The sequence below is a fragment of the Oncorhynchus nerka genome, linkage group LG9b, assembly GCF_034236695.1.
Source record: "Oncorhynchus nerka isolate Pitt River linkage group LG9b, Oner_Uvic_2.0, whole genome shotgun sequence".
Taxonomy (NCBI): domain Eukaryota; kingdom Metazoa; phylum Chordata; class Actinopteri; order Salmoniformes; family Salmonidae; genus Oncorhynchus; species Oncorhynchus nerka.
Genome location: NC_088424.1, coordinates 28739773 through 28758112, shown reverse-complemented (window position 1 = coordinate 28758112; position 18340 = coordinate 28739773). Strand labels below are relative to the sequence as shown.

Below are 18340 nucleotides of genomic sequence, written 5' to 3'. Positions count from 1 at the left end.
CTGGATCTGGATATATATTTTTTTACATAAAATATCGTGGACGTCAATTTTAGCAGTGAACGTATCTTATTAAAGACCTATTATTATTGTTATTATTCTAAACAATTTGCATTGTGAAAACTATTTTAAAATAGCTTATACTACGATTAATAGTCGCAGCTGTCATTATTAAAAAAATAATAATAATGTTTTATCAACACTTTTTTGCGGACCTGCTGCAGTACCCACAAGGACCACAGGTTGGTAACCACTGAACTAGAGATCCACCATCTTTGACACAGCATACCTTTGCAACACATAGGGGAGTGACATCAAAGGTAATGTATTGATCAGAAGTTAAAGATTTCATGAACAATTTACAATAAGCATGTTGGTTGGTGTGCTAGCTTAGAAAATATGCTATGAAAAGGGCACTTCACACCAGTTTGCAAGCGAGTTAATAGCTATATAACGTTAAGGAAATACGTTAAAAATGACAAACGTATGTGGTTGAAGTCCACAATTTGTGAAGCTTAACTATAAGAAGTGAAAATATAACTTGTTAATTTGTAGTCTTCAATGTTTTTTTGTAACATGAGCTACAACTTTACAAAGCTAACTATACTACTTCTGAACACCACCAGAGGTAGCTACTGAAATCAATCTGTTGATACAATTTATCCATCCTGTTTCTTTATTTGTTACAGCTATTTTCCAAGTGACCACCACAACTCATAGAGAGACTACAGGACAAACATGGCTGTGTCCCCAAAAAGAAGAATGAGGAGCAGAGGTAAAGTGTTAAAGCCAGCTGCTAAACTGAAAAGCTCACTGTCTGTTCAAATTGGGAGGGAGGGAAGATTTTTTGCAACAGAAGTTGCACTGTTGGCCTGTTGAGTGTGGTGTCAGCCGGTCCCAGACCCAGTGGCCCTCACCGGGCTATGCTCTGCTGAAGGGAGGGAGAGTGGCTAATGGCTGGCCACAGCTCAGGACATGGCCTTGTTTGTTCATGGTCCCCCTTCTCTGAAAAGAGTTATGCTGTCTGCTTTGAATGGACAGCGTTTTTCTTTGTGTGCTCGATCAAAACAGAGGGGCAAAGTTAGTCAGCAAGTTGCATAGCTATCTGCATTCTAATTCTTCCAGCCTCTCTTGTATCAAGTTTGGAAACAATGTTTGACACTGTGTTTGACTGGACTGGGATGCTGGAGGTAGGAGAGATTTGTTTACCTCCCCAATACTAGATAGAACTAGATTCTAATTCCGTAGTCAGCCACTTCTCAAATATATCTACTACTGTAGTGTACAGTAGCCTACAATCATCATATAACCCTCAGAATATAATGCATACAAATGATGGTACAGTGAGTATAAGCTAAGTAGTTAAAATATTTATATGCTTTTTACATTTTTTTATCTGATCTATTTTCTAACAAGGTATTTGCCTATGAATCCCTGGCACTTTTGATATTACCTGAAGGCAAATTGTACAGATTTAAGTTATTTACAACAACAGCCAAACCATTCCTCTGGAAACTAGGCTGCAGATCAAAGGATTGGTTTGATCTCTACTTAGCATATTTGTTTAACCTAGCCAGTGATTCTGAAAAGTGCACAAGCTTTTGCCGTGATATGCAGAGCACCCTTTATCTGTCTTTTTCTTGTGTTCGCTCTGGATTTAAGTACTTTCTGTATTTAAGAGACAACTGGATTTGCCAGCTTTTGAAATGGAGTTGCCCACTGCTAGCTGTCTTGGCACCCAGGGATAGATAACTAGGTACGTTCTACCGCTAATCCTGATCGGCCTTGTAATAGTATTTGTGGACTGTACAGCACTCAATTAGGGCATAATGTGCTTTTTAAAATTTCCTCTAAGTTGGATAAAATTTGAAATCATGTGCAGTTTTTGCATATCTACTGTTTACTTTTTGAAGTATTGTTTTATAGCAGTTTTATTCAGGCAATGATGCTCTGCTCTGCACACATAGATGCAAAATGTCAAGCAAAGAAACAATGTTCAAGTGCTCTAAAAAGAAATATGCCAGGGCAATCGGGCCATTTTCTGGAAAGCTTAAGAGAATGCATATGCACACAATGCCCTAATTCTCTCTTACTTTGGGCATGGGGAAAGATGAGCACAGGTTTATTGAGAGCCAGAAAAGGGGGCACATAACTCACAAGAGGGATAAATCTGGGAAGTCATGCTGTAAATGTGTTTTACAGGAAACAATGAAAGGAGCAGACAAAGCAATTGTGGCAAAGTCCTTTGGAATATGGAAAAGCAGCTCTCAAAGGTCCAGGACCATGGAGAAGCCGGATGAGTCGTCCGAGGAGAGCAAGGAGAACCTTTCCAGCTGCACCTGTGAGTCCCTGCGAAAAGGTAAGGAACCAACAGCCGATGGAGGAAAAGTGCCTCTACCTTATTTCAAATAGTCATAGGCCTATGTCTCTCGGCTCATTTTTCTTGTGGCCATTGTAATTATTACTAGCAACATTGTTTTTCATTTGACTCTCCAGCTAGCCTGCTCTTTCCAGCCAGTGAACAAACAAACAAACAAACCACATTGTTGGGCAGGAGAATTCCTTTTGAGGGAAAGTGTGTCTCCAATGATACCACACTGCCAGGAAAAAGACAAAGCAAAAAATAGCTAACACAAAAACAGTCACAGGTGCATGGGACTGAGAGAGAACCCAGTGAATGGTCACCGCAGTCCCCAGGAGGTCTTTCAGTGTAAGCCAGTGCAGTGGGTGGACTTCTGACAAGGACATTGGTGAGCAGCCAGGTGGAGTGTGTAACTGTGAATGCTCCTGTTTATTCTTTTCACATGCTAATGTACCTCCAATCTGACTTCTCTATGTGGCAAAAACTTAGTTTACGTTTATCCCTACTAAATATTGTACTACAGTTACAAATATAAACTCAACATGCAATGATTTCAAATATTTTTCAAAGAGTTGCAGTTCATATAAGAAAATCAGTCAATTGAAATGTATTCATTAGACCCTAATGTATGTATTTCATATGACTGGAAATAGAGATATGTATCTGTTGGTCACAGATACCTTAAAAAGAAGTGGCGCTGTGGATCAGAAAACCAGTCAGTATCTGGTGTGACCTCCATTTGCCTCATGCAGTGCGACACATCTCCTTTGCGTAGAGTTGATCAGGATGTTGATTGTGGCCTGTGGAGTGTTATCTCACTCCTTCAATGGCTGTGTTACGTTTCTGGATATTGGCGGGAACCGGAACGCTGTCGTACACGTCGATCCAGAGCATCCCAAACATGCTCAATCGGTGACATGTCTGGTGAATATGCAGGCCATGGAAGAACTTGGACATTTTCAGCTTCCAGTAATTGTGTACAGATCCTTGTGACATGGGGCCGTGCATTATCATGCTGAAACATGAGGTGATGGCAGCAGATGAATGGCACAACAATGGGCCTCTGGATCTAGTCACGGTATCTCTGTGTATTCAAATTACCATCGATAAAATGCAATTGTGTTTGTTGTCTGGCTTATGCCTGCCCATACCATAACCCTACCATGGGGCTCTCTGTTCACAACGTTGACATCAGCAAACTGCTTGCCCACACAATGCCATACACGCTGTCTGCCATTTGCCTGGAACAGTTGAAACTGGTATTCATCCATGAAGAGCACACTTCTCCAGCGTGCCAGTGGCCATCGAAGGTAGGCATTTGCCAACTGAAGTCGGTTAAGACGGTGAACTGCAGTCAGGTCAGTACCCGGATGAGTACGACGAGCACCCTGAGACAGTTTCTGACAGGTTGTTCAGACATTTTTCGGTCATGCAAACCCACAGTTTCATCAGCTGTCCGGATGGCTCGTCTCAGACCATCCCGCAGGTGAAGAAGCCGGATGTGGAGGACTTGGGCTGGCGTGGTTACGCGTGCGTCTGCAGTTGAGGCCCGTTGGACGTACCGCTAAATTCTCTAAAACAATGTTGTAAGCGGCTTATGGTAGATAAATAAACATTCAAGTCTCTGGCAACAGCTCTGGTGGACATTCCTGCAGTCAGCATGGCAATTGCTCGCTCCCTCAACCTGAGACATCTGTGGCATTGTGTTGTATGACAAAACTGCACATTTTAGAGTAGCCTTTTATTGCCACCAGCACAAGGTGCACCTGTGTAATGATCATGCTGTTTAATAAGCTTCTATATGCTCCACCTGTCAGGTGGATGGATTATGTTGGCACAGGAGCAATGGTCACTAACAGGAATGTAAACAAACATTTGAAAGAAATAACATTTTTGTGCATATGGAACATTTCTGGGATCTTTTAGTTCAGCTCATGAAACATGGGACCAATATTTTACATGTTGCATTTCTATTTTGTCCACAATTCCAGTAACATATATTTGGCTTATCAGCATACACTGTTGGCACCAAATATTTGCAAAGGGCAGATCAAATCAAATTGTATTAGTCACATGAACAGGTGTAGACCTTACAGTGAAATGCTTACTTACGAGCCCCTAACCAACAGTGCAGTTTCAAAAAAATATGGATAAAAGTAACAAGTAATTAAAGAGCAGCAGTAAAAAATAAAATAACAATATATACAGGGGGGTGCTGGTACAGAGTCAATGTACGGGGGCACCGGTTAGTTGAGGTAGTATGTACGTGGAGGTAGAGTTAAAGTGACTATGCATAGATGATAACAACAGCGATGCGGGTAGAAGTTGTTTAGAAGCCTTTTAGACCTACATTTGGCGCTCCGCTACTGCTTGCCATGCGGAAGCAGAGAGAACAGTCTATGACTAGGGTGGATGGAGTCTGACAATTTTTAGGGCCTTCCTCTGACACTGCCTGGTATAGAGGTCCTGGATGGCAGGAAGCATTGCCCCAGTGATGTGCTGGGCCGTTCACACTACCCTCTGTAGTGCCTTGCGGTCGGAGGCCGAGCAGTTGCCATACCAGGCAGTGATGCAACCAGGATCCTCTCGATGGTGCAGCTGTAGAACCTTTAGACGATCTGAGGACCCATGCCAAATCTTTTCAGTCTCCTGAGAAGGAATAGGTTTTGTCGTGCCCTCTTCATGACTGTCTTGGTGTGCTTGGACCATGTTAGTTTGTTGGTGATGTGGACACCAAGAAAATTGAAGCTCTCAACCTGCTCCACTGCAGCCCTGTCTATGAGAATGGGGGGAGTGCTCGGTCCTCTTTTTCCTGTAGTTCACAATCATCTCCTTTGTCTTGATCACGTTGAGGGAGATAGGCTCCACATTCTGTTCACACGCACCACTATGTGGACAGTATGAACAGAGAAGTATGTGGATTATACGAATAAGATCATTCATTCCATCTAGGTCGATGGACCCACAATTCTGTCCACTTTACCAATACTCCACCTTGTTACTCTCACATAATTCCAACCTTACATTAAATAGCTAACTTTAAAAGATATCATAAGCTTTCATCATAGTAAAAACATTTATCTATCTGTGCATATGTCTCTTTCAAATTCAGTTTCTGGAAAGGGATATCAAATCAAATCAAATCAAATTTATTTATATAGCCCTTCGTACATCAGCTGATATCTCAAAGTGCTGTACAGAAACCCAGCCTAAAACCCCAAACAGCAAACAATGCAGGTGTAAAAGCACGGTGGCTAGGAAAAACTCCCTAGAAAGGCCAAAACCTAGGAAGAAACCTAGAGAGGAACCAGGCTATGTGGGGTGGCCAGTCCTCTTCTGGCTGTGCCGGGTAGAGATTATAACAGAACATGACCAAGATGTTCAAATGTTCATAAATGACCAGCATGGTCGAATAATAATAAGGCAGAACAGTTGAAACTGGAGCAGCAGCACAGTCAGGTGGACTGGGGACAGCAAGGAGTCATCATGTCAGGTAGTCCTGGGGCACGGTCCTAGGGCTCAGGTCCTCCGAGAGAGAGAGAAAGAAAGAGAGAATTAGAGAGAGCATATGTGGGGTGGCCAGTCCTCTTCTGGCTGTGCCGGGTGGAGATTATAACAGAACGTGGCCAAGATGTTCAAATGTTCATAAATGACCAGCATGGTTGAATAATAGTAAGGCAGAACAGTTGAAACTGGAGCAGCAGCATGGCCAGGTGGACTGGGGACAGCAAGGAGTCATCATGTCAGGTAGTCCTGGGACATGGTCCTAGGGCCCAGGCCAGTTGAAACTGGAGCAGCAGCATGGCCAGGTGGACTGGGGACAGCAAGGAGTCATCATGTCAGGTAGTCCTGGGGCATGGTCCTAGGGCTCAGGTCCTCCGAGAGAGAGAAAGAAAGAGAGAAGGAGAGAATTAGAGAACGCACACTTAGATTCACACAGGACACCGAATAGGACAGGAGAAGTACTCCAGATATAACAAACTGACCCTAGCCCCCCGACACATAAACTAATGCAGCATAAATACTGCATATATATATATATGGTATATGGTTCCTCTGTACTAGAAACATTTCCATACCTTCTAGTGTGAACTCTATTAATAGCATCAAAGGCAGCATTAACATCTGCACCTCTAGCATATTTTCTGTATAACCAACCACCACAAATGACATGCTGTGTTCCTAACCCAGCTCCAACCCTGAATTACTGTGTGCTCAGTGTAATTATAAAGGAGGATTGTTGTCAGGCTATAATGCAGAATGCCAGGTACACACTGGCGGTGTCTCCCATTCCCACAAACTCACAGAGCCGTAACTATGTAGCCTACAATATGTACCCTACTCTCTAAGGTCAGCAATAATTAGTTTAGATTTCTCTCTCTTTCTTGTTGAAACCTGAAATCAGCCATTTGTCTGCTGATACAAATAAAACATTAGGGAAATGGAGGAAGTGCAATACTTTGGTGCTCCATTCTTCCTAAGCCTGTTTAGGTCAGGGAGATCATTCAAGATTAAGTCGAAATTGGACGTCTATCCATTTCCTTATGATGTCGGGAAATGCCTTCAAAACTGTCAGTAGGGGAAACGGTGAGAGCTATTACGGTCAAGTAGGCTTGGGTGGTGTAGATGGCTGGAGGATGGGTGTAATCCCATGACTCTGGGTCAGAATGCTGCGTGTTAAATCCCAGTGGGTTGAAGACAAAATACCTAAAGTGTTGCTTGTTCACCCTCAATCATCTCCTTGTATTGGTGGCGGAGAGCAGGTTTATACTGAAAGACAAATTCCAGAAAAATAGGTTAAAACATGAATGAATTAATCTCCTATAGCTTGTTATTGCCTGTTGACTGCTACAGCTATACTAAAATGCCCACTACATGCTCAACCTGCTTCCAGCCAAACAATGACAATGCATACACTACAAGATAACAAGCTAGATTTAGCAAACATTTATAAATAGAAAATGGTCATCTATTTATTTTTTATTTTATGCAGACTAGCTATAGAATTTGAAAATCTTAACAAATTATCTAAAGGATTATAATTATTTGCTGGTTAAAAATGGGGAGCTGCAAGAACATTAGTTTGCACCCTCTATCTTAATGGAAAGGCAGGGTTGGGTCGTCACTAGTTAACACAGCCACAAAGTCACAAACCCCATCTATTTCTACTTTTTCTCTTCTTAAAATTGCATTTTAAATCTCTCACATGTACCCTAACTTTAACCACACTGCTAACCTTAGCCTAACATTAAATTAAGAAGTAAAAGCTCATTTTAGTTCTCATAAATTTGTACGCTATAGCCAATTTTGACTTTGACTGTTTTGTTGAATGGAAACCCAAGTGTAGGCTACAGAGAAAAGCTATTTGGCTCTCAGACGACTCATGATTAGGAAGAACTTTGCAGCAGGTGTTTCTGATTTAATTAACATGCCATGCTGGTGGTTGTAACATTTTAAATAAATCCAGCCCTGAAATGAAACGTAGGCTGAAAAGAAAGTGCACATCTCATAGGAAAATACACGTAACATGCTGACAACACCACTCGCGCATGTTTATTTTTGTCAACCCACACCAGATGCGATCAGGACATGCAGGTTTCTCGTAATATCTCATCCTTCAGGCCTCTTCTTCTTTGGACTTTATATGGCGGTTTGCAACCAACTTTTTAAGATGCATTACCACCACCAACTGGACTGGAGTGTCGACCTCAGTTCATCTTTCAATCAACCACGTGGGTATATGCTCCTATAAACCAATGAGGAGATGGGAGAGGCGGGACTTGCAGCACGTCAAGCTTAAAAAATAAACTCAGCAAAAAAAGTAACGTCCTCTCACTGTCAACTGCGTTTCTTTTCAGCAAACTTGACGTGTAAATATTTGTATGAACATAAGATTCAACAAGTGAGACAAACTTTACAAGTTCCACAGACATGTGACTAACAGAAATGTAATAATGTGTCCCTGAACAGGGAGGGGTCAAAATCAAAAGTAACGGTCGGTATCTGGCCACCAGCTGCTTTAAGTACTGCAGTGCATCTCATCATGGACTGCACCAGATTTGCCAGTTATTGCTGTGAGATGTTACACAGCTCTTCCTCCAAGGTGCCTGCAAGTTCCCAGACATTTCTGGGAGGAATGGTCCTAGCCCTCGCCCTCCGGTCCAACAGGTCCCAGACGTGCTCAATGGGATTGAGATCCGGGCTCTAGGCTGGCCATGGCAGAACACTGACATTCCTGTCTTGCAGGAAATCACTCACAGAACGAGCAGTATGGCTGGAGGCATTGTCATGCTGGAGGGTCATGACAGGATGAGCCTGCAGGAAGGGTACCACTTGAAGGAGGATGACAACAAGCTCAGTCCAATGATAATGTGACACACCGCCCCAGACCATGACGGACCCTCCACCTCCAATCCCGCTCCAGATTACAGGCCTCGGTGTAACGCTCATTCCTTCGACGAGAAACCCGAATCTGACCATCACCCCTGGTGAGACAAAAACGCGACTCGTCAGTGATGAGCACTTTTTGCCAGTCCTGTCTGGTCCAGCAACGGTGAGTTTGTGCCCATAGGCAAATTTGTTGCCGGTGATGTCTGGTGAGGACCTGCCTTACAGCAGGCCTACAAGCCCTCAGTCCAGCCTCTCTCAGCCTATTGCGGACAGTCTGAGCACTGATGGAGGGATTGTGCGTTCCTGGTGTAACTCAGGCAGTTGTTGTTGCCATCCTGTACCTGTCCCGCAGGTGTGATGTTCAGTTGTACCGATCCTGTGCAGGTGTTGTTACACGTGCTCTGCCACTGCGAGGACGATCAGCTGTCCGTCCTGTCACCTTGTAGCGCTGTCTTAGGCGTCTCACGGTACGGACATTGCAATTTATTGCCCTGGCCACCTCTGCAATCCTCATGCCTCCTTGCAGCATGCCTAAGGCACGTTCACGCAGATGAGTAGGGACCCTGGGCATATTTCTTTTGGTGTTTTTCAGAGTCAGTAGAAAGGTCTCTTTAGTGTCCTAAGTTTTCATAACTGTGACCTTAATTGCCTACCGTCTGTAAGCTGTTCGTGTCTTAACGACCATTCCACAGGTGCATGTTCATTAATTGTTTATGGTTCATTGAACAAGCATGGGAAACAGTGTTTAAACCCTTTACAATGAGGATTTGTGAAGTTATTTGGATTTGTACAAATTATCTTTGAAAGACAGGGTCCTGAAAAAGGGCTGTTTAGAACCAAGTTCTATTTTATTGCCTGGCTGCACAGACGTGTGGGTGCAATGATTGAATAACGTGTGTGTACATTTATTTTGCAAAGCTTGCGCATGCAACGTGGGCGTTGTGGTCAGCATGTAAGAGTCACGAAAACATTCGAAGTCACACATTCGAATTTGGCACTTCAAACCCAAATACAGTGAGCTCCAAAAGTATTGGGACAGTGACACATGTCTTGCTGTTTTGGCTCCAGCACTTTGGATATCAAATGGTACTATGGGTGAGCTCTGGCCATGGTCTTTCAGCTCAAAAATGTGCATTTCTATTCGTGTGGGCGTTTTTAAATTCAAAACTTTTGGAGAAATTGAACAATACTGAGCAGCAGCTTCAAAATTTGACGTTTGGCAAAATGGAACGATACAGAGTAGGGTGTCCAAAACACTTCCAAATGTTCTATTTGGAGCAACTTTGAAATTTGGTCTTTGGAGAAATGTGGATGAACATCTAATTCTGCAATGAGACTGTGAGAGCTTGTTGGCTTAGGTTATGTGACTGAGCCATGGTTGCTGTGTGAAATTGTATCCCGATACTGGCACTGTGTCCTTGTGAGGGAGTCTTGTAAAATGGGTTTACTTAGCGCCTTTGCTGGCATTTTCCGAAGATAACAAATGCACAAACACTGCCCCCTGATCGTATTAACTGTACAACAAAGTGATGTAAGTCTTTGTCTGCTTGTGTGGCATAGGTTTCCTCTGTATGAGTTTAGTGGTCAGCTCAAAATGTATGTTGCCAGGGATGTTACAGAACCAACATGCAGTTCAGCCATAAGACAAGTATCACTATATAATATACATGACTGATTGTCTCTTCTGTGGTTTATCATTGGACATGAATTGACTGTAAACGTCTGTCCCCAAAATGCACTATGTTAAACTAGAGACCTGCTGAGTGAGATACCCTTGCCCTTGGGCAACCATCCATGGAAGCAATCTCTTATAGTAACACATACAGTACTTTACATTAAAGGAACTAGTATGAGACAAGTTATTAATACTGTTGCCCTCTTTTGCAAACACATGTCTTGCTGATATGGTGTTCTCCTTTAAGCCCTTCCTATGGACACATTGTTTTTTGCAATCATGCATAAAAACAATATACTGTATAGTATACTGTACAATGCATACAGTACATTGCCCACATGTGTACTGTACACCTAGTATTTTACAGAGACTAGAATACCAAGGTGTGGCGAGATCTTTCTTTAATCACTCAATTTACAGTACAAATCAGTTGAAATATCTCCACGCATCCCACTTATTTACATTTGAATTACTACTATTACTTATTTTTGGGATGTGACTATAGCAAGGCCTTGCACTAGAACGAAGCAAAAATACTTTTCCACTGGAGGTTTAGGTGCTTGTTTCTTTTAAATGCCATCATCTTTGCTGAAATCCCCTCTCAAAAGAACCTTTCACTTGCTGGAATAAATTCAAATTAAAATTTAAATCCCTCTTTGCATTTCTTCAGCCTCTTTTAAAATAGCTGCCTCCTTTTAGAAAGCTGTTTATGTAGTGATCTGTTCATAATCCAGTTTGTTTCTCAACAGCGAAAAACACAGAAATCGTATTATCACTATCTTGGAGAGATGATGCGAGAAATCAGGAACTATAAATGTCTGGATCTGTAGAAGTTTTCTAAGTGCAAAAGACCATTTATGAAGAACAGTAACATTTGACTTGCAAATATCGATAGTACATTGTATCGAGAGATCTCAGAATGTATCAAATACCTTCTGTGATGTTATTCAGAAAACTAGACAATGGCTGTACAGAAGTCTCAAATATGTGCTAGGTAGATAACTTATCAAAAATGTTCTCCCATGTGATATACAGCTTTTGTACTGAGCATATGAAGATTTAAATATTGGCACAATGGGTGAACCTTACATGTCATTGACAATCTTCCAGACTTCTATAAACAAAAACCCTTCCCAATCTCACAAGTCCTTCTAATATTTTGTAGAAAACAAGATTTAATCAAGAATGAAATTAATAAAAACATAAAACAGCAACACATTTATATGGAAGTGCCTTGTAATATCTATCCAGTTGAAAATATGTAAAATAACTGGGAAGAGCCTGTTGGGAGATTTAATTTGCTCCAGCTAGATTGCGTTCATTGTTTGGAAACAAATTATAATTCTGTCTCCAGAAAGTTAACAAAGATCTAAACAAAAGGAAATCAATGGCCAAGCCCATTAATCACTCAAACCAAGCTACTTGTGCTGAAGAAACTTACTTCATAATCAATTTCTTTGTTTTGCTCAAAAGGGCATTTGCATTCTGATTCATGTCAGCAAGCTTATTGTATTGGGCGCAATCAAAATATTGTAAACCACATTAATGAAAGTATTTTTGTATTTTCAAGTGTCTTTGAATAGTCATCTTACAAACTGCTGTAAAAAGCTGTTTTTAACATGGACCACTGCGCTACTGATAAGGGTCATGTGTTGATTTGTCAACAACAAAAGGTATTGAGGTGGAACATTGTGCCAGACTCTTATGTCTAGTGATTTAAGACTCATGATTTTGGCATTGATAATACTGACCTTTAAGCACAAGTACAAGCAATCCAATTCTGCATAGTTTCTGTTAAAGATCATTGGTTATAAAATGGAGACAAATCTGTGAGCTACAGAATGTGTTGCTCAATGCTACTTATTATTCATTATTATTATTATCAAGACAATCTACTGCTCATCAGCATGATCATTACAGAAGCCACAGACTCACCTGTTGCCATTGTTTGTGGTCATTATTTTGCCTGGCCATCCCAGGGGAGCCACTTTGTGGATGGGTCGGGGGTTATGTCGGTCTGTTGCAACGAGTCAATATCTGAGACTGCAAGAGTAGACCCAGTTGAAAACCAGTCCCCAAGACCCAACACTTAGACCCAGAACTAGACCTAGTGTTTCAAAACTGTGACAAGGTCAAGACCAGTTTAAATGTTGAAAATGAGATCCAGGCCAAGACAATTGTAAGAAGTCAGGCATCTTATTCCTAAACATAAGCCATTGCATTGCCTACCAGCTCATACATAAGGGAAGCAAGGCACCCTGGCACTTGTGCGTTAAATCATTCCTTCTTGGCCACATAACTCTGGCAAGAGGAGGTATTGAGCGTTATGTCTTGACCACAAGTTGAGTGACTACGAAGACCATGTTGTCCAAACATTAGCCCAGACCAGAAGTATTGGATCCAAAGACACCGATCCATACACCTTGGGCACTGAAACCCTGGTCTATGCAGTCTTAAGTGGTGTTGACCTAGACCATGAGATCAAGTCTCCATCTTTGCTAGTCCCTTTTAATATCACCTAGCATACTACGATATTCAGAACTGTTGAGCATACAACTTTTCCCAGAGATTGTGTATGCCATGGTAAAGCACGAAAGAACAGTCAGAAACTTTTGTCAGCAATCTGACTTCTTCACTAGCTTTAATCACAGCAAGTCCAAATCACCCAGTTATCCCCGGTATTACTAATTGTTATGTTAGCGGTGAAGATTTTAATGTGCTGTCTTTTCAAAGACACTGCAGTTACCTCAAGTCCTAGAGCCACATCCGCTATATCATCAACAGGTTGTCATTAAGCTTTGGGGGTGTGTCTTTAAAGGTCGCCCACCGTTATACCCTAGTTATCCCCAAGGGGAATGTAGGGTATTACTAATTGTTTCTTTAACTGTGATTTAGTTACATGCGGTGAAGATAATGATCCCCATGGAAAATGATCCCTATATCATAAGGATAGTTACACATCCTGGAGCTATATATCATCAACATAAGGATAGTTACACATCCTGGAGCTATATCATCAACATAAGGATTTACACATCCTGGAGCTATATCATCAACATAAGGATAGTTCATCCTGGAGCTATATCATCAACATAAGGATAGTTACACATCCTGGAGCTATATATCATCAACATAAGGATAGTTACACATCCTGGAGCTATATCATCAGGATAGTTACATCCTGGAGCTATATCATCAACATAAGGATAGTCCTGGAGCTATATCATCAACATAAGGATAGTTACACATCCTGGAGCTATATCATCAACATAAGGATAGTTACACATCCTGGAGCTATATCATCAACATAAGGTTACACATCCTGGAGTTACATCAACATAAGATAGTTACACATCCTGGAGCTATATCATCAACATAAGGATAGTTACACGTCCTGGAGCTATATCATCAACATAAGGATAGTTACACATCCTGGAGCTATATCCTCAACATAAGGATAGTTACACGTCCTGGAGCTATATCATCAACATAAGGATAGTTACACATCCTGGAGCTATATCATCAACATAAGGATAGTTACACATCCTGGAGCTATATCATCAACATAAGGATAGTTACACGTCCTGGAGCTATATCATCAACATAAGGATAGTTACACATCCTGGAGCTACAGTATCTCATCAACATAAGGATAGTTACACATCCTGGAGCTATATCATCAACATAAGGATAGTTACACATCCTGGAGCTACATCATCAACATAAGGATAGTTGGAGCATCATCAACATAAGGATAGTTGGAGCTATATCATCAACATAAGGATAGACATCCTGGAGCTATATTACATAAGGATAGTTACATCCTGGAGCTATATCATCAACATAAGGATAGTTACACATCCTGGAGCTATATCATCAACATAAGGATAGTTACACATCCTGGAGCTATATCATCAACATAAGGATAGTTACACATCCTGGAGCTATATCATCAACATAAGGATAGTTACACATCCTGGAGCTATATCATCAACATAAGGATAGATCCTAGCTTATCCTCACATAAGGATAGTTACACATCCTGGAGCTATATCATCAACATAAGGATAGTTACACAAGCTATCATCAACATAAGGATAGTTACACATCCTGGAGCTATATCATCAACATAAGGATAGTTGGAGCTATATCATCAACATAAGGATAGTTACACGTCCTGGAGCTATATCATCAACATAAGGATAGTTACACATCCTGGAGCTATATCATCAACATAAGGATAGTTACACATCCTGGAGCTATATCATCAACATAAGGATAGTTACACATCCTGGAGCTATATCATCAAAACATGTTTTTAGCAAATTTATTGAAAATTAAATGTAGAAATATCTCATTTACATAAGTATTCACACCTTTGAGTCGATACATGTTTGCATCACCTTTGGCAGCGATTACTGCTGTGAGTCTTTCTGGGTAAGTCTTCTAGGAGCTTTGCACACCTGGATTGTACAACAAAAATATTCTTTTCGCTCTGTCAAGTTGGTTGTTTATCAATGCTAGATAGCCATTTTCAAGTCTTGCCATAGATTTTCAAGACAATTTAAGTCCAAATTGTAACTAAGCCATCTAGGAAAGCGGACAGAACCAAGTTTTCCTCTAGGATTTTGCTTAGCTCTATTCCATTTCTTTTTAGCCTAAAAAACTCCCTAGTCTTTGCCGATGACAAACATTTCCATAAAATGATCCAGCCACCACCATGCTTGAAATATGAGGAGTGATACTCAGTGATGTGTTGTTGGATTTGCCACAAACATAATGCTTTGTGTTCAGGACGTAAACTTCCTTTCTTTGCCACATTGTTTTACAGTTTTACTTTCGTGCCTTATTGCAAACAGGATGGCTGTTTTGGAATATTTATATTCTGTACAGGCTTCCTTCTTTTCAATCTGTCATTTAGGTTAGTGTTGTGGAATAACAACAATGTTGTTGATCCATTCTCAGTTTTCTCCTATCACAGCCATTAAACTCTGTAACTGTTTTAAAGTCACCATTGGCCCCATGGTGAAATCCCTGACCAGTTTCCTTCTTCTCCGGCAACTAAGTTAGGAAGGACGCCTGTGTCTTTGTAGTGATTGGGTGTATTGATACACCATCCAAAGTGTAATTAATAACTTCACCATGCTCAAAAGAATATTCAATGTCTGCTTTATTTTTTAAATGTTTTCATCTACCAATAGGTGCCTTTCTTTGTGAGGCTTTGGAAAACCTCCTTGTCTTTGTGGTTGAATCTGTGTTTTTTAAAATATATTTTTAACCTTTTATTTAGCTTGACTGAGGGACCTTTATATAATTATCTGTATGTGTGGGGTACTGAAATGAGGTAGTCATTCATTAGTCCATGCAATTTATGACTTGTTCAGATTATTTTCACTCCTGAACTTGTTTAGGCTTGCCATAACAAAGTGGGTGAAAACTTATTGACTGAATACATTTCAGCTTTCATTTTTTATTAAGTTGTACAAATTTCAAAAAATACAATTCCACTTTGACATTATGGGGTATTGTATGTAGGCCAGTGACACAACATCTAAATTGAACCCATTTTAAATTCAGGCTGTCACACAAAATATGGAAAAAGTCAAGGGGTGTGAATACTTTCAGAAGGCACTGTATGCTCTGTTGCTCTTTATTTGCATATGCAAATTGATAAACCATTTTTTAATTCCAATAATTTTATGTGACTATTTCTGAGATGAACAAGGCATCAAGTGGTTGCACAATGGCAGACAGATGAGTAAATGGGGTTTCACACTATAAACCAGGAGGTGGTGATTGGCTATTCCTATTATTTGAGCACAATTCTGAAGCATTTTATCTTAAATTAACCTCACTTTATTTTAGTATATAATGATTTCAACATTTTAGATTAATGACTGAATGAATATTCATACCTACTCTGTTGTATTACATGGAAACCTAGAACTAGAACCAGCTTTGGGTTGCCGGTTGCCTAGATTTGAATTGAGATTGTTTTAAAGCATCGTTGGTTGACTTCATAAAGATAATTTATTGTTCTTACAGTACATTAGAAGAATTCCGGAAAACATAATATTTGTGTAGGCTTTACACACAGCCCGTATCGTGCTCAAAAACAATGGGGTGCTTTGACATTTCACTTCTTTGCCTACATAATTTGCAGCAGAATGCAAAAAGCTTTTAGACACAGATGTGACCCGTTGTAATACTTTTCTAAATGCAATCAAACACTTTCTACAAACATGAGCAGGACTTTTTAAATGTGAACCCTTGTCTGACATGTAATTTCATCCAACCCACTCCTCTTTTCATTCCTCCGCTATCTCCCCTCAGTTTTCCTGTTGATGAAATAGTTTTGAAAAACACTATATGCTGGTTCATGGGTCATGTTGTAGGCTTTGGAATAAACCTTTTTGTAGATTAATCAGGGACAACGCATATTTTTGTGTTTTACTTTCACTGAATTTGTAAATAACTGAGCTGCTGGGCTTACTACACTGTCCTCTGTAATGTTTTTCATTTAGTTAGGATTGCTGTCTTACAATAGTTCAGGACATGACGTAATCAGTACTTTCTTGGACAAGCGCTTAAGATGTTCTTTCACTATGATTGTCTGCATCAGCTAAGAAAGAAAACATGTTTTTATTATTATATGATGTTGAAAGTGATGGCTCTATGCTTTCATATTTTCTAAACCACCAACACGCACGAATGGTGCATAAGAAAGATCAAGCAGAACAAGAATGTACTCTTGACGTCCCGCTTTTCAGTATGTACCATGAAATGGCTCTTGAAAGACAGTTACAAAATTAAACGTTAAATTAGGCATTAAACAAGGTGATAATCAACTGCCAAACCTTAAGTAATGATATGCCTCAGCCATCCTCAAGTCCCCAGCCTTGCTTATCCAAATTGCGCAGATATCAAAAAGCATTATTATTATTATTATTATTATTATTACACACTGTGTTCACATGTCTCACCCCAGAGACTGGGATGACACAACCTAGAGATAAGTGTGTTTTGGGTGGCCTCTGTCATCAGCTGGGGAAGGAGATGCTTGCATCTCTAAGAGGCCCCCTTATGGGTATCACTTATTTTAAATGCTAAACCACGGCCCCCTACCCCCATACACCCACTCTCCACTCCCCCGCCCCTCACCTCTCCTCCCGCCCCAGGCTCCACCCAGAAGTGTGGCTTGCCTTTGTCATTGTAATCTGGCCCTGTTTGCTAAACGCTTCCAATGTTTACTCTCTGCTACGGGGGCTTGTATTAACAGGAGTCAGCAGGATGCGCATGACATCACTAGCGCTGGGGCTGGGGGGCTTTTGTAGGAGCTGTGTTTGTGATGTCTCGAGGCCCCTGTCTCCTCTCCCTTTATTCCCCATTTTCTCTATCCAGGCTTGTCTAATGCCTGAGCTAACTCAGGAGGCTAACATGGCCTACAGGGAGGAATTACACCTAATTACTTAAATAACTGCTGTGCAGCAGCTAGCCTTCCTTCCTTAGTCACCAAAAATCATTTCCAGGTCCCTGGCTTTTAATGATAGCTAGTCCTCTCTGGTAACAGAAAAGATCTAGGACAAAATGGGTTTTCATTCATTCAAATAGAAGAGAGGGTAATAAAATAAGACAGACAGGTACTAAGATACAGAAGGGGAAAAAAATTCCAATTAACCGACAAGGCTTTCATGACATATACTTTGGTTGTTGTTGCCCTAGCGATAAAGTCGCAGACATTGAAACTCGTCTGTTGAGCCATTGTTATCATCCCTGGCCATCTGCTGCCGAGGACTGACATTCCTGCTCATTTGCATGATGAGTGATATGGGAAGCTTGGGAGGGCGTATGCCCCAGTCAGTCCTATGACAAAGCAAGTGAAAGTTTTTGAATCAGAATGTAAGGGGTAAGAAAAA

At 40.9% G+C, this 18340-nt stretch overlaps 1 protein-coding gene across 3 annotated transcripts in view; it reads left to right on the top strand.

The window, feature by feature from the left end:
* Positions 1 to 1237: 1237 nt before the first annotated feature.
* The window catches only part of LOC115114556 (suppression of tumorigenicity 18 protein-like), a 61793-nt gene continuing 44690 nt past the window's right edge, over positions 1238 to 18340 (top strand). For all 3 annotated transcript variants that reach the window (XM_029642900.2, XM_029642899.2, XM_029642898.2), the window contains exons 1-2: positions 1238 to 1753; positions 2200 to 2356. In XM_029642900.2, coding sequence (XP_029498760.2) covers positions 2206 to 2356 — 151 coding nt within the window. In that variant the 5' untranslated portion in view covers positions 1238 to 1753; positions 2200 to 2205. The remainder of the gene's footprint in view (positions 1754 to 2199; positions 2357 to 18340) is intronic.